This window comes from Delphinus delphis, chromosome 2, assembly GCF_949987515.2.
Source record: "Delphinus delphis chromosome 2, mDelDel1.2, whole genome shotgun sequence".
NCBI classification, from domain to species: Eukaryota; Metazoa; Chordata; class Mammalia; order Artiodactyla; family Delphinidae; genus Delphinus; species Delphinus delphis.
The window spans coordinates 91,758,907-91,773,468 of record NC_082684.1 but is presented as its reverse complement, the minus strand read 5'-3'; the positions used below and the strand labels follow the sequence as shown (position 1 = coordinate 91,773,468).

Genomic DNA, 14,562 nt, shown 5'->3' with positions numbered 1-14,562 from the left:
GAAGATGTGGCACATATATACAATGGAATATTACTCAGCCATAAAAAGAAACGAAACTGAGCTATTTGTGATGAGGTGGATAGACCTAGAGTCTGTCATACAGAGTGACGTAAGTCAGAAAGAGAAAGACAAATACCGTATGCTAACACATATATATGGAATTTAAGAAAAAAAAATGTCATGAAGAACCTAGGGGTAAGACAGGAATAAAGACACAGACCTACTGGAGAACGGACTTGAGGATATGGGGAGGGGGAAGGGTGAGCCGTGACAAAGCGAGAGAGAGGCATGGACATATATACACTAACAAACGTAAGGTAGATAGCTAGTGGGAAGCAGCCGCATAGTACAGGGAGATCAGCTCGGTGCTTTGTGACCTTTGTGACCGCCTGGAGGGGTGGGAGGGAGACGCAAGAGGGAAGAGATATGGGAACATATGCATATGTATAGCCGATTCACTTTGTTATAAAGCAGAAACTAACACACCATTGTAAAGCAATTATACTCCAATAAAGATGTAAAAAAAAAAAATCATCAACAGTTGCCTGCTGCCATTTGGGGATAGTCAGCTAGAGCTTTGTGTGTTACGAGGAGTTAGCTACCGATTTATGTATGTCTGTGATAATTTTCCTTCAAGTTTCTCTGTTTCTCTGTGGCCCCCTTGCTGACAAGGACAGCTTGCTGAAGTGGTTTTGGTTTGGGCTTGTGTTGGGAGGGGTTTTGTATTTTCACTTTTCTTTGAGAATGTAAAGTTATATATTTTATAAAACTCAGATGAATCTGGACAAGTTATCAAAGTAGTGGCACACTCTTATGAATGCCTTTTTATTAAATAGTGCAGAGGCTCATTACCTTTTTTGATACTTTTAAGAATCTGGTGAAAAAGGTACAAATGCACACACTGTGTTGGGTGACGTCGGTTGGTGAAGCAACAAAACTAGCTTAACGAGGCAGAAAGGGAGATTTGTTATGAGGAACCAGGGTGTCCCAGGAACTCAAGGGCAGTGGTGCAGCAGGGCTTTTTTGAGGGCTGGGAGCAGCGGCCAAATCCTCTCTCACCTCTCCCTGGTGCCACGTGGTCTCTGTCCTTGGTCCTCCCTGCAGACCTGGTCCCTACTCCATGTAAATGGTCTGCTCCGTGCTGCTTCCAGTACATACTGGCCCACAGCTCTCGAGTAGCATCACCTGAGGTTCCAGCCACTGTAAAGATTAAGACCAGCGCTCCTCCATCCCATTTCCAAATTTCTGGAAGAGAACATATGATTGGCCTGCTTGGACCTGGCACTCAGATACCAGGTTCACTTTGCCATGTCTCCAGGTCTACCATGTTGCTACGTGTGATTTACATCCAACTTCAGGGCACCTTTGGGTCTCCTGAGTCCCAAGTGTGATCTTCAAGTTAAGAACCCCAGACTAAGGAAATTCGAATGCTAACAGCCCAGCAGCACTACGTTTTAGCTGTAAAACTATTGTCGGAAGTGGAACATGCATTGGAGTAGAAGGTATTTGCACAGGCATAGAGCTTAAGAGCAATTGCTGTGTGCAGGAGTTGTGAATTTTGAATATCAGTAGTTAAATCCCAGGATGGTGAATATGATGTAGATTGAATTATAACACTCTCCAAGGTCGTGGATATTATATCCCTAACTTTTACCCTGAAAGGTTTGGAAATTCAATTTTAATTATTGTTAACATGCTTCGTAAATATCCAGGGGAATACAATATAGACCTGTTCATACATCCAGAGAGCCAAAATCTGGCTCAAGTTGTTTTTTCTTCCACAGTTGGAGAAAATTGTGGTGTTCGGCTTGCCTCTTGGGGCATGTTAAACCACTTTTAATGCTGTCTCTTATTATTTTCTAACCATATGCACTTTCCACACGTATCTAACTAACAGCCTGAGATGAAACCCCAATGTCTGGCCAAGCTGATGTAAATCTTTAGTAAGTGGTAAGAGAGCAGAGTAACACAGTGCCTCTTTAATGTTCAGACAGGACACGATTGAATAGTGGTAGACTTCGTAGTCTCAGGCACAACTTTAGATTTTTTTACCAGTTCTATAGAGTGGACATTTCTGAGCCATACAGCATTCTCCCACTGGCTGCACTAGGCAGAACTTAGCTACAACTAGATTGGCCTATCTGCCTATATATTATAGTATTAATATTCAGCTCTTCAGATCTTGAACCTGGGATGTCTGGGACATAATTATTATAATGCTTCCAAAGAGCATGATGCAATATTTGTAGAATTGCTATCCTGTGCTGTAAGAACAGTTATCACGTACAAACATATAAATGTCCCAGAACGTCAAAACTTGTATGTTACCAGTGACGCTGCCAAGAGGCCACCATGATCGTCCAGTTAGTGACACATTCTCAGTCCGCGGGATAGATCTTAAAAATGGATGACTGTAAAGTCACAGCAAAAATGCAGTTCTGAGGCTCTCATGCTTTTAAGTCTTTGGTCTCTGCCATATTTGGATATCTGAGCACGCACAGATTTTCCTCAGGAATCTCCTTTTGTTGGTTAATTAAACCTACTGAGTGGGTTTTGGTACTGCGGCCCCGCCCATCCTCTCAGCTTCGGTGCCTGTCTTCTACACGGTTCACTCACGTGTTCTGAGTAATGCTTGTTCTTTCTTCCAACTTGTCTGTCTTCAGTTGAGTTCAGCGCCAGACCCCGAGCTGGAAACAGTCTCAGGAATTTTTCATTCATCAGACATTTTCTTCCAAAGAAAAATTCTGAGAATAGGAGGGTCACCTTGAGAACTACTTGATAGTATTGTATATTAGCATAGTTCAGTGCTCTGTGTGTGTGTGTGTGTGTGTGTGTGTGTGTGTGTGAGTGTAGGGGTGGGAGAGGGAGAGAAGCAACCTAGGTATCACGTACCCATAAGCAAATGAACATTTGGTAAAAAGCCAATTTAGAAATAACACTTCCCAGCCAGTATATCTAAACTATCTTACTGTCGTTTATCTGTCTTGGTATTACAGAAAGCCCATATTTATATGAGGCACTTCTCAGTTGTGGTTAAGTGGCTGAACTTTTGTCCTTGCTTTAAGTTTTTCACCAGATCTCTGAGAATTGATAATATCACTGGAATGTGGTATGTATCTGTTTCCTGTAGAATGAACTTAGGGCTGGCAGCTAGAATGCTAGTGGTCTTGGATTCCCTTGCCCTGTCATTTCATAGAAGCAGCAGTGAAGTTCCCCTGGAGGAAATCCCACCCACCACGCCAGGATTCCGTCACATATTGTTGGTCTGAGCCGTGTGTACTTTACACTCAGGTTTCTGTGAGACTTGGCCAAACGTGTTCGAAGTATGAATTTCAACCCTAAAATTTATATATATAACTATCTGAATGTGATACGACTAAATGCTTGCTCATAAAGAGGAAGAAAAGGATGAGAAATTTCACGAAAAAGCTAAAATACACAGACCAAGACATAATTTCATTATACATAGGTTTTGTTTTGATAGCATTAAGATTGACAGAGAATACAGTTTTATGCAGAGCCAGCCTCATCGATTCAAATCACCTGTCCTTCACTGGGGACTTGATTGTGAAAATGTGAAGAACTTTTATACTAGTTATTGGTAGTTAGAGCCTAGTCTTCCCTCAGATTCTCCATTTCAGTAAGTGACTGGCCGTATATCCAGCTACTGAAGCCAGAAACCCAGGAGACATCCTTGTCTTTTCAGTTTCCCTCACCCTTCACATCCAATCCATCTTTCAGTTCTGTTGGTCCTGCCCCCGCCTCTCCCCCGCCACCCCCGCGGGGTGACTAAAGGACATCCCCCACCTGTTGGCTTCTCTCCATTTCTACACCACCACCTTCCTTTAGCCACTACTACGTTTCTTCTCATTTCCACTCTTGAACCTTCTAATCAGAGTTCTTTAAAACTAACACATTGTGTTTTCAGTGGCTTCCTGTTGAGTTTAGAGCCAAATCCAAACTCCTTACCGTGGCCTAGACTGTGCTGTGTAATCCAGTCCCTGCCTAATGTTCCAGTTTCACCGTGTGCCCCGTTCTCCTTCCTCTCTCAGCTCTGTGCACAGCGGCCTTCTCTCATTTCTAGAGAAGCCAGGCTACCTCCCAGCTGTCTCTGAAACCTGGAAAGCGCTTACTCTCATGTTCACAGCTTGTCTGCTCTCAGCCTTTAGGCCTCAGTTTAAATGTCACCTCCTCCAAGAAGTCTTCCCTGATAACCTTTACCAAGTCAGGTATCCGCAATTACTTTTTATCATGGCAGCATGCTTATTTCATTTGTAGACTAAATCACAACCTGAAATCTATAATTCTTTTTAATGTATTTACCCGTATTTGTTGACTTCCTCCCCCAAGCAGGTTTTAAACTCCATGTGGTCAGGGACTTTATCTCATGCTGCCCACTGATACAGCACAATTAATATTTGTTGAATGAATAAAGGATCCCTGATTACATGTTACAGTTGTAAAGTTTACTCATTGAGCCTGATCATTGAACTCAGAATGTCTGATTTTATTTTATGCAGTGGGATTTTTTTTTTATGGTGGTGAAATACATATACATAAAGTTTGCTCTTTTAGCCATTTTTAGGTGTGTGGTTCAGTGGCATTTTAAGTACATTCACATTGTGTGTAGCCATCACCACCATCCATCTCCAGAACTTTTTCATCTTCCCAAAGTGAAACTCTGAACCCATTAAACAATAACTCCTCACTCTTACCTCCTCCAGCCCCTGGCAACCACCATTCTACTTTTCCTCTATGAATTTGACTATTCTCGGTACTTAATATAAATGGAACTTGCAGTGGAATATTTCTAATCAATTTGTTTTTATTATCCCTGTACTAACATAGGGCTTTACCTTCCAAATATGAAAATCTCATTTATCATAAAAATCTTCCAATTTTAATGATAAAACATTCTATTAGGATACTTCGGAAATTTAATTCATTGTTCGTAGAACTTATATTTGGAACTTAAGCAGTATTACAGGGCACTTTTGAGATATATGAGTTGATCTAAGAAGATGTTGGTCCTGGAAATTTTTATATTGAATATCATTGATCATAGGGCCCTTTACTCTTATGTTGTTAATCTTGCTTTTGGATGGTAGAGAATGTTTTCTACTTCGTGGCTTTGAAGAAAATATAAAAGAACAAATAAATCAAATTGTTATATAATACTATTGTTTTTGTCTTGCTGTTCAATAGCTGATGCTCTGTGGTGAAACTGCAGTTTGGTTTAATGTGGCACTCATACAAGCCGTTTTAAAAGTGAATAAATCAGAGCCAGCTGGTTCTTTCAAGTTGAATTTGCAGACCATTAAAAATGAAGACACTCTCTGTGATTTTATTATCTTGATGGTAAATATATCGCCTAAACCAGAATGTGACTTTTATCCATCCCCCAACTATTTTGTTTTTTTCTAGTAAAAGTAGTTTAGAGATAACTCTGGGGGAAAATGGCAATCAGTAATGACTTGTAGGATGTACAGTGAGGGGATGAATAATGTCAGGTAAGTGATTATTTGGAAATGAGATATTCTCTTCCCTGAACAAGATTGCTTACTGTTTTCTTCATCATGGAGCAGAATAAAATGTGGTAATAATTTTCTGTAGTTGAATTGCTGACACACAAAATCGGGTCCGCAGCACTATGGCTTGGATTTTGGTGAATTGCTTAGTCTGTGTCTATTAGTCTATTAGATTAAATGCTATACAACAACTCACCTTGTTTCTGCAGTTTTTTAAAAAATTAATTAATTGATTGATTGATTGATTTTTGGCTGCATTTTGTCTTTGTTGCCACGCACAGGCTTTCTCTAGTTACAGTGAGCGGGGGCCACTCTTCGTTGCGGTGTGTGGGCTTCTCATTGTGGTGGCTTCTCTTGTGGAGCACGGGCTCTAGGCGTGCGGGCTTTGGTAGTTGTGGCGCGTAGGCTCTAGAGTGTAGGCTCAGTAGTTGTGGCTCACGGTCTTAGCTGCCCTGTGGCATGTGGGATCTTCCCCGACCAGGACTAGAACCCATGTCCCCTGCGTTGGCAGGTGGATTCCTAACTACCGCGCCACCAGGGAAGTCCCTGTTTCTGCAGTTTTGAATGATATTTATATTAAAGTTTGTATGGCAATACTTTAAACTTATGAATTAAAGAAGTTGAAAGACAGAGGAAAACATTAACACAGAAATAGTGTTGTGCTTATTCCTATGCTTTATTTCTAAAGTACTTTAAAAAAAATTAGTTATATACAATTAAGCTGTACCGCAGATACAGTTGCTTAAAGTAAACATTTTGCATAGTGTAGTTTAGAAAAATTTGCCAAAAGGTCATATTCTTTAAATAACATTGTGTAGACCATGTTTAACAGGCAGTCTTGCATGCAGTATTTCATAGAAACATATGGATTGGAAATTAGATTCAAAATTTATTGTGTCATTAAAAAAAAAAAAAACAGCTTGAACGAAATAGGAGATGCACTATTGCATAGTACAAGTAGCCCTGAAAGGAATTCCCATCCCTCCCCAAGAACTTTTACTATGAAAAATTTCAGACCTACATTAAAGTTGAAATAATAATATAAAGTATACCCACATACCTTCTACCTATGCTAAATATTTAACATTTTCCCACTTTTACACACATAATACTCTGTATGTATATATGTGTATATATATATTTGTGTATAATATACTAATATATGTATATATTATATGTCTAGTTATCTACATGTTATATATAATTTATGTATATTTAATTTGTATATATTTAATATACATTATATATTTAATTATATATAATATATAATGTACAATATAATTTATAATACATATTACATAAGTATGTATTATTATATATGTATGGTAATTATATATTGTGTATATATTTGTATATATATATTTATGGTCTGTTTCGCTAAATGATTTGAAAATTAAATTGAATACATCATGGCACTCCACCTCTAAACAATAAGGCTATCTCGTATATAACTGTAATACCATGATCATGTCTAAGAGAACAATAATTCCACAATATCATCTAATATCCAGCCCATATAAAATTTCCCCAGTTGTCTCTTTTTGAAACAGTGTCCAACTGAGTTTTGGTTATTATATCTTTTTAATCTAAAATAATAACTCTACCTTCTTTTTCTGTGTATGAGGGGTCATTTACTTTTGGAAAAGTTCAGGCCAGTTGCCGTTGAAAATCACACAGGCTGAGTTTTCTGATTGCTTCCTTGTGGTGTTATTTATCTTGTTCTTCTATCCCTGTACGCCCTCTTGACTGGAAGCTTGGTCAAGAAGCTTGATATAAGCTTCTATTTTTGGCCTAAACTTCTTAGATAATGTTTAGTACTGTGTATTTCATCATATCAGCGGCTGTGTGGAAAGATTTCAGCGTGGTCTGCAGTAGTGCAATTCTGGAGGAAATTAAGAGCTAACTTTTGGCGTTACTGATGGTAAGTTTGATCAATGTCTTTGGATCCTGCTTGGAGAATCCCCCTGGAATTTTACTCAAGTACCAGCTCCCACACTGGACAGGGAAGCTGGAAGTGGGAGATCATGGTAGTGGAGTGATGCTATGTATGTAAATGTGCTTTGTGACACTGGGAAGGGAGAGCTTGGAAATGTGAATTCCGTTGACTATTAGGACAGTGGAGTAGTTGGTGTTTAGCCTTCTTAAATTTTGATTCGTTGTTTGGTTTACTGAGCTTGGGGTCAAAATAATTAATAAAGAATATGATAAAGTGCCTCATAGTCAATCAACACTATGGAAATGAATACTACTTTGTTGTGATTAGAATGTCTGTCCTGGTTGAAAGATACTGAGTTCTGTTGAGTGGCAATGATCCCAGCTTATGGGCTCTCTCACATTTCTAAGGTTAGACTTTCAGGTGAGCATTCAGCTATCTTGCAAACACTTTGCAAACTCACTTTGGGGGCTTTTACAAAATGTGGATGCCCCGCCACCATGCCCCATCTACTGAATCACATTCCAAGAGGGAGGCATACGGGAGGACAGGGGTGAGACCCAGGCATCAGTATTTTGCACAACATCCCTAGGTGATTTGGTTATGTCCTAAGGGTAAGAATGATTGGAGTAAGAAGAAACAGCAGCAATTATGAGACTGATTACGATCGTGGAACTTCTTTGCTTTCATTTTGCTCAGACCAAAAGTTCTCTGACCTCCTTCCTCAAAAGGTTGTATTGAAATTCCACACGTTAGGAGCTTAATGTGTCCCAGGCTAAACTACCTGGAAGGAAGAAGCATGCTGTGACCCTCTCTATCATAGATAAGTTGATATCTCATTGTTTTGTTTGTAATTTTTATGAAAAGATGGATTTAAAATAATTGGAGCCTAGTGCCCAAAATTATATCCTTGTGCCTTCCCTGCAGTTTGTGGTTTAGTGACTGGGTAGGAGTGACAAGAATTCATTGTACTACAGTTCTTTTTCTGTGAATGATGCATTTGCTTCAGGGGGAAGTCTGATTGCAAATGAAAGTGAAGTAACGCCACAGGTCAGAGCATTCTGAGCTGCAGGGCTGGGAAGGAGCTGAGGATTAGAGGCTGCAGATATACATTGGTTAGATCCCAAGCCTTGAGGCCAAATCTGTTGGGACTGGGGAACAATCCTTGAGCCTAACCACTCATAATGGGAACATGTAGATGCAGAATTTCCCATGAACCAGCCACACTAGAGTAAGCCAGTTAAAAACAATTAAAATTGCATTTTAATGTTAGAAAGTCTTGGCCTATTGCCCTAGTTCATGGAGGTCTTATAAGGAAGTGATTGTAGAGCAACTTGTGAACAAAAAGTGTTTTTAATACGATATTTTATTTGCATGAGGAATAATGATTTACGTTGAGGGAATGAGTCAGATATTATCCAAGCATTGAATTAAGCACATTCCCTGTCTAGAGCTGGGACTGTCTGAAAAAGAGTATGTAAATTTAGCCTAGTATCACGTAAGTGCTATGGGAATAATTGTAAATAATTGGATTATTAGTAAGGAATTGGGAGTGTGGGCAGATTTTTTCTGTGGTTGGAGTATTGGACTAAAAACAGCATAACTTTGGCAATCTAAATGAAGCACAGGACGAAAAGCACATGCTGCCGAATCGGAATGACATTTGAAAACCACGTTAATACAGCATTTACCTTCCAAAGCATTTTTAGATCCAATTCTGTTTCATCCAGATTATGCCTCTCCCTCTGCAATCAGCCATTTTTGTTGAAAATTTGACTCTACAAATCCACTTATGTCCACTTACTAAGCTGCATGATCAAATGAGCTGGTTCTTCTCTTTGTCTGTAGTGATAAGGATCTAGTGTGGAAATGTGTTAAGTCCGTAGATTCTGTTACACATGCTCAAACTATTTGCCAGATATTTAGTGTATGTAGTAAAGATGGATCCCTATGGGCTCCAGAGATGCCTAATGAATATTGTCAGAATTAACAAGTGCTCTTTCTATTCCATGTGTTTCATATTGAAATGAGGGCAAAAAGTTGTTGACCCTGGAAAAGTCTTAGGGTTATTTTTTCTTCTGATGCAAACCTTCCAATGAGGAATTCATGTCTGAAGTCATGAATCAGTGTTAGATAGGACTGACTCAGATTTTCCTAGCGTTTTCTAGTGGACCTTGATTTTGCTGGTGTCACTCACAAAACACTGTATTTGTACCTGGAATCTTTGCAATCCTCGTATGTAAGATAATTCCATGGAGTATCTTGGCAAAATGAAGAGGAAAAACAAATCCAAGCAGTGTTGAAAACTGCAAACTAAAATTCATGTTCCATTATGTTTTTTAAAGATTGAAAAATGGCATACCAACAAGAGTCTATTTGATTAAAGTATTTGCATTTGTCTCAGTAAGTCAAGAGGAAAATAGGAAATAAACCTAAATTTACTTCCTCGTTACCTAACATGGAAGGTTTTATTTATTTTTTGAATGAAAGATTATGTTGCTGTGATCTTTCTAGTCTCAAATATAAGATGTATATAGTCATAAAAATCTTGATGGCTGTTGCATGAGATTAAATGATTGAATAATTTATGATATAACTTGATGGAAAATTATGCAGCAATTAAAGCCGTGTGTTAGAATAGTATTTACATGGGAAAATGCTTTCGGCGATGTTAAGTAAAAAAAACAGCAGGATTCAAAATTGAATATTTGATATAATTCCCATTTAGTGATAAAAAATAAAACACACATGTATAATTATGTAGGATAATATAACTGATATGTTATCAGACTTTCTTTAAGTGCAATTACATGTGATTTTTATTTTCTTATTTATATGGTACTGCCTTTTCCTAATTGTCTGAAATAGTTATTTTCCAATCAGAGAGAGGGGTGGGATAGGGAGACGCAAGAGGGAGGAGATATGGGGATATATGTATAGGTATAGCTGATTCACTTTGTTTTAAAGCAGAAACTAACACACCATTGTAAAGCAATTATACTCCGATAAAGATGTTAAAAAAATTATAAAATGAAAGAAACCATCTATCAGAGAAGTATTTAATAAATGCCCCTAAGTACTATTTGGAAGAACTGAGCCAAAGAAAGAATGATGGCTACAGCATTTGACTTTGTTCAGGCAGTTACTGTGTTTAGGAGCGACTTGGTTGCACACCACCATGGTGCCGAGTGACTTTTTCTTTATTGACAGACTGAAATGAGGGCAGAGATTTTACTCAACAGCTCAAGCATTTAATTTTTGTATCCTTGTTTGAATACAGTAACTATGGAAGACGATAGCAGATTTTGAATAGATCTGGCATATTATGAAGAATATTAAAATACACTTAGAATTTGATAATATAAAAGTAAAATGCAATCAGCGTAAAAAAATGCAGAAACAAAGTAAAAAGACAATAATAAACTAAAGAAGTATCAGGAGATAGGGCTGGAAAGTTGGGCCAGAGAATGTAGAGACACCAGGAGAGCAAAGGTCTAAGGTTGGTTTTCTGGAAAGATAATGCTGTTTGTGTTTCTGTACCGGTTACACAATTTTTGGCCTACTTGCATATTCTGTACTAGTATTTACTTAATATTTTTCTTTTTTTTGTGGTACGCGGGCCTCTCACTGTTGTGGCCTCTCCCGTTGCGGAGCACAGGCTCCGGACGCGCAGGCTCAGTGGCCATGGCTCACGGGCCCAGCCGCTCCACGGCATGTGGGATCTTCCCGGACTGGGGCACGAACCCATGTCCCCTGCATCAGCAGGCGGACTCTTAACCACTGCGCCACCAGGGAGGCCCTATTTTTCTTTAAATTGAATTAGAAGGTTTTTTTTATTCATTCTCATCATAGCAAACATCTATGAAATTATGAGTCTGTCAGGTTTGTACTTTTTAATAATAATTCAAATTGAAATTAATACATGACTATTAAAAGAAGACAATCTAAGGTCGTCTTGCATCCCATCATAGCACACTTTGGTAAGCACTGGCATGGAGAGAGGGAGATGTGGAGATGAGGACTTCATGTTTGGACCATTGTGTCCATCTCTCAAGTGCTGCCGTAATTTGGGCCTAATCCTCTTGCTGTGCTTGACTGGGTGAAGCTTTGTCTTTGGAATTTCTTGGAAGGCTCATCTTCCAGCACAGGCATTAGGGCAGTGCCATTGACCACAGGTGACTGACTCATTCCAGCAAGGAGGAAGGGAGAGTGAGGAAGAACATTTAGTGATGGGGAGCAGATGGGATCGTAATTGCAACAGAGAGACAGGAGGAGGGGATACGCAGGATAGTGGGACACAAGCTGGGAAGAGTCAGCTATTGCCCAAATGTTGTCATGGTTCAGCCTGTTCACTCTTGTGGGTGCTGTGATAAAGAGTTGTCCTTAGCGAATTGCATATCCTGACTCATGAGGTACTTGGAGAAAGAAAGAAGAACATCAAAATGAAAGTATAGCCCGGTGGTTTCATTAGCACACCCAGTGATTTTCATATACCTGTAGAATTCAGTGGTGAAAGGAACTTACCAGGGTCATTTAGTCCATCCCTAGACTCATAGGAAGCACTCTTATCTGTGCACTTCCAGAAATGACACGAGGAAGCGTGCGGTGCTGGTGGTGGATAGGAGCCCACGAGTCTTGCCACGGCCCAGCCTCCCTTATCAGCCAAGGCCGCTGTAGAACAGAAAGGGTTATTATGGCCCAGATTTCTCCCACGGGGAGGCTGGGGACAGCTTGGCTTTGGTCCTCACTACATCTTAATCTTTCTTGTTTGCTGGCTGCCGAATCCAGATTGACTTTCTCCCTTTACAAAAAAAAAAAAAAAAAAGGAGACAGATTTTGTACTGGTGAGACTACTTGGAAATGGAACTTCTCCTGTGGTGGTCTTAGCTTATCCCTGTTTGCTTGAAGATGATCCTTTTGCCCAAGGGATACAGTGATTTCAGATCAGTGCCCTCACTCTTTAAATACCTGATGTCTTTTGCATATCTAACATTTCTGCTTGTGGTTTTTTGTTTTGAATGGGGTTGGTTTGTTTGTTTTTGGCTTGCTTGGTTTGTTGTATTTGAAATAAGGTGGACCCAATCCAAAAGAAACAAGTAACCATTTCCCTTTTTCAAGAAACTGCAGAGAAGAAGGTGCCATGACTTGCCTCGTTGCAAGTTTTGAAATTCTTTGCTTTCTCCAACCTAAATAATAATAGACTGTAAACTCTATGAGGGCAGGGATTTGGGATCTTTGAATCACTGAAGCACCTATATCAAGCATAGGGGCTGATTCATAATAGTCACTGATACAGTTTCTTAAGTGAATGAATGTGTAAATAATATGATTATGTCATGTTTGGATAGCATGTCACGGTTGTAAAGTATTTTCCATTAGCTCATCTGATCCTGACAACAGTATCTTCAAAGTGGATAGGAACTAGTGTTTTTATCCTCATTTTCGTAGGTGAGGTAAATGGGGCTCAGAGGCGGAAGGGTCTGCCCAAGGCTCCACACGGAGTCGGTGATGTGCGGTTCTATTCCTGAAGACCATTTCGCAACTTGGAGTCCAGGAAGACAGGCCCAGCTGTTCTTCCGCATGATAGTTCCTGCTTTTCTGGACTTTCATGGAATTCTCCTTCTTTATTTTCAGATTACAGGACAGGCCCGTGTTTTACTGTGATCAGCAACCAGATGTGCCAGGGACAGCTCAGCGGGATTGTCTGTACAAAAACACTCTGCTGTGCCACGGTCGGCCGCGCCTGGGGCCACCCCTGTGAGATGTGCCCAGCCCAGCCCCACCCCTGTCGGCGCGGCTTCATTCCAAATATCCGCACAGGAGCTTGTCAAGGTAAACCCCGGGCCGATGGAGTTATTAATGGATTCATCTTATTTGCTCTGGAGAGCCATTCTCCAGTGAAGTTGGAGAGAATGGAAAAGCAGTGTCAGAGGCATAGCTTCACGATTTCGCTGACGGCATGATATCCAACTTAGGCATTAGGAGCGTGGCTCCGGAGACAGCAGCTGGTCCCCCTGGATTTTTCCTTGCCAGTGGTTTCCCCCTCCGTCCCCAAACGTGTTTCCCGGGGGTGGTATGATTCTGTTTAGAGCAATGCTGTATGTTAGAGCAATGCTGTGTACAAACACAAAGCAAAATTTGTGAATAAGGTAGTTTGTTTTTCTTAATTTTTTCCCCCTTCATTTGAAATTGCTGGAGTTCCTCTGTCTCATGGATTGTACTTAGTTGACCTGAGGAAAATTGTTCCTCTCTCCATTTTACATGCTACATTATGGAGTTTTTTCTGTTTTTTTTTTTTTACAAGTCAGAAATAAATTAGGATTTGTTTCACAGTTTTAAATATCCCCAGATGTTGCCTGCTTGCTTCTTCTCCTGCCTCCCATGGAAGCCCTTACTCTGTTTTTGGCTTTTACTCCTGTCCTTCCAGCTGTACAAATTCTTTTATTGTCTGGATGTCTGGCAGGAAATAGGAGGAAGTGAACAGAGGCAGCTCCACACTAAACTGATGGGACTGAAAACTCCCAGGCTGTATCTGTTTCCTTTAGACATCTTCAGTGCTTTTTTAGCAAGTTGCAGTGTTTAGAGAAAATTCAAGGTATGCTTTTCTGAGGCAAATAGATACTAGTTCGATTTTGTTCTGTATGTTAATTCTAAGGATAATATGCAGTAAAGCAGAACTTGAGCTTAATCACCCAGTTCTGTGGATCTCCATTAAATTATACTTCAATAAATTTCATATCTGATAAACACTGGTTGATCCTGGTCCCTGGCTTCTATGTACAACATGCAGCTCTTTTGTATGCCCTTGAATGTATCTTTCCGAACGTTAGGAGCAGCAAGAAGTCACTTTGAAATCGTAGAATTACAAAAGGGTAAACGGTACAATTTCATAAAATCAAGAGTAAGTTTTGTCCCCCCTTTTTCTTTGGTGCCTTCTTATTTTTCTCATCCTTGGAAAGTCTCAAGGAGTTCTGAAAAAATTCTTAGCCATGGTGTTTTGAAGTCAGCTAATACCCATGAACTCACAGAGAGTGACCAGAAAGCCAGATTTTGGGTACTCCACTGCCGCCTGTGAGTCCTAGTCAGAGGCTGAGGTGCTGA

At 39.9% G+C, this 14,562-nt stretch overlaps 1 protein-coding gene across 3 annotated transcripts in view; it reads left to right on the top strand.

Annotated features, from left to right (window-relative positions):
• The window catches only part of FBN1 (fibrillin 1), a 256,463-nt gene that overhangs the window by 101,823 nt on the left and 140,078 nt on the right, over positions 1-14,562 (top strand). For all 3 annotated transcript variants that reach the window (XM_060005191.1, XM_060005190.1, XM_060005189.1), the window contains one exon: positions 13,096-13,293. In XM_060005191.1, coding sequence (XP_059861174.1) covers positions 13,096-13,293 — 198 coding nt within the window. The remainder of the gene's footprint in view (positions 1-13,095; positions 13,294-14,562) is intronic.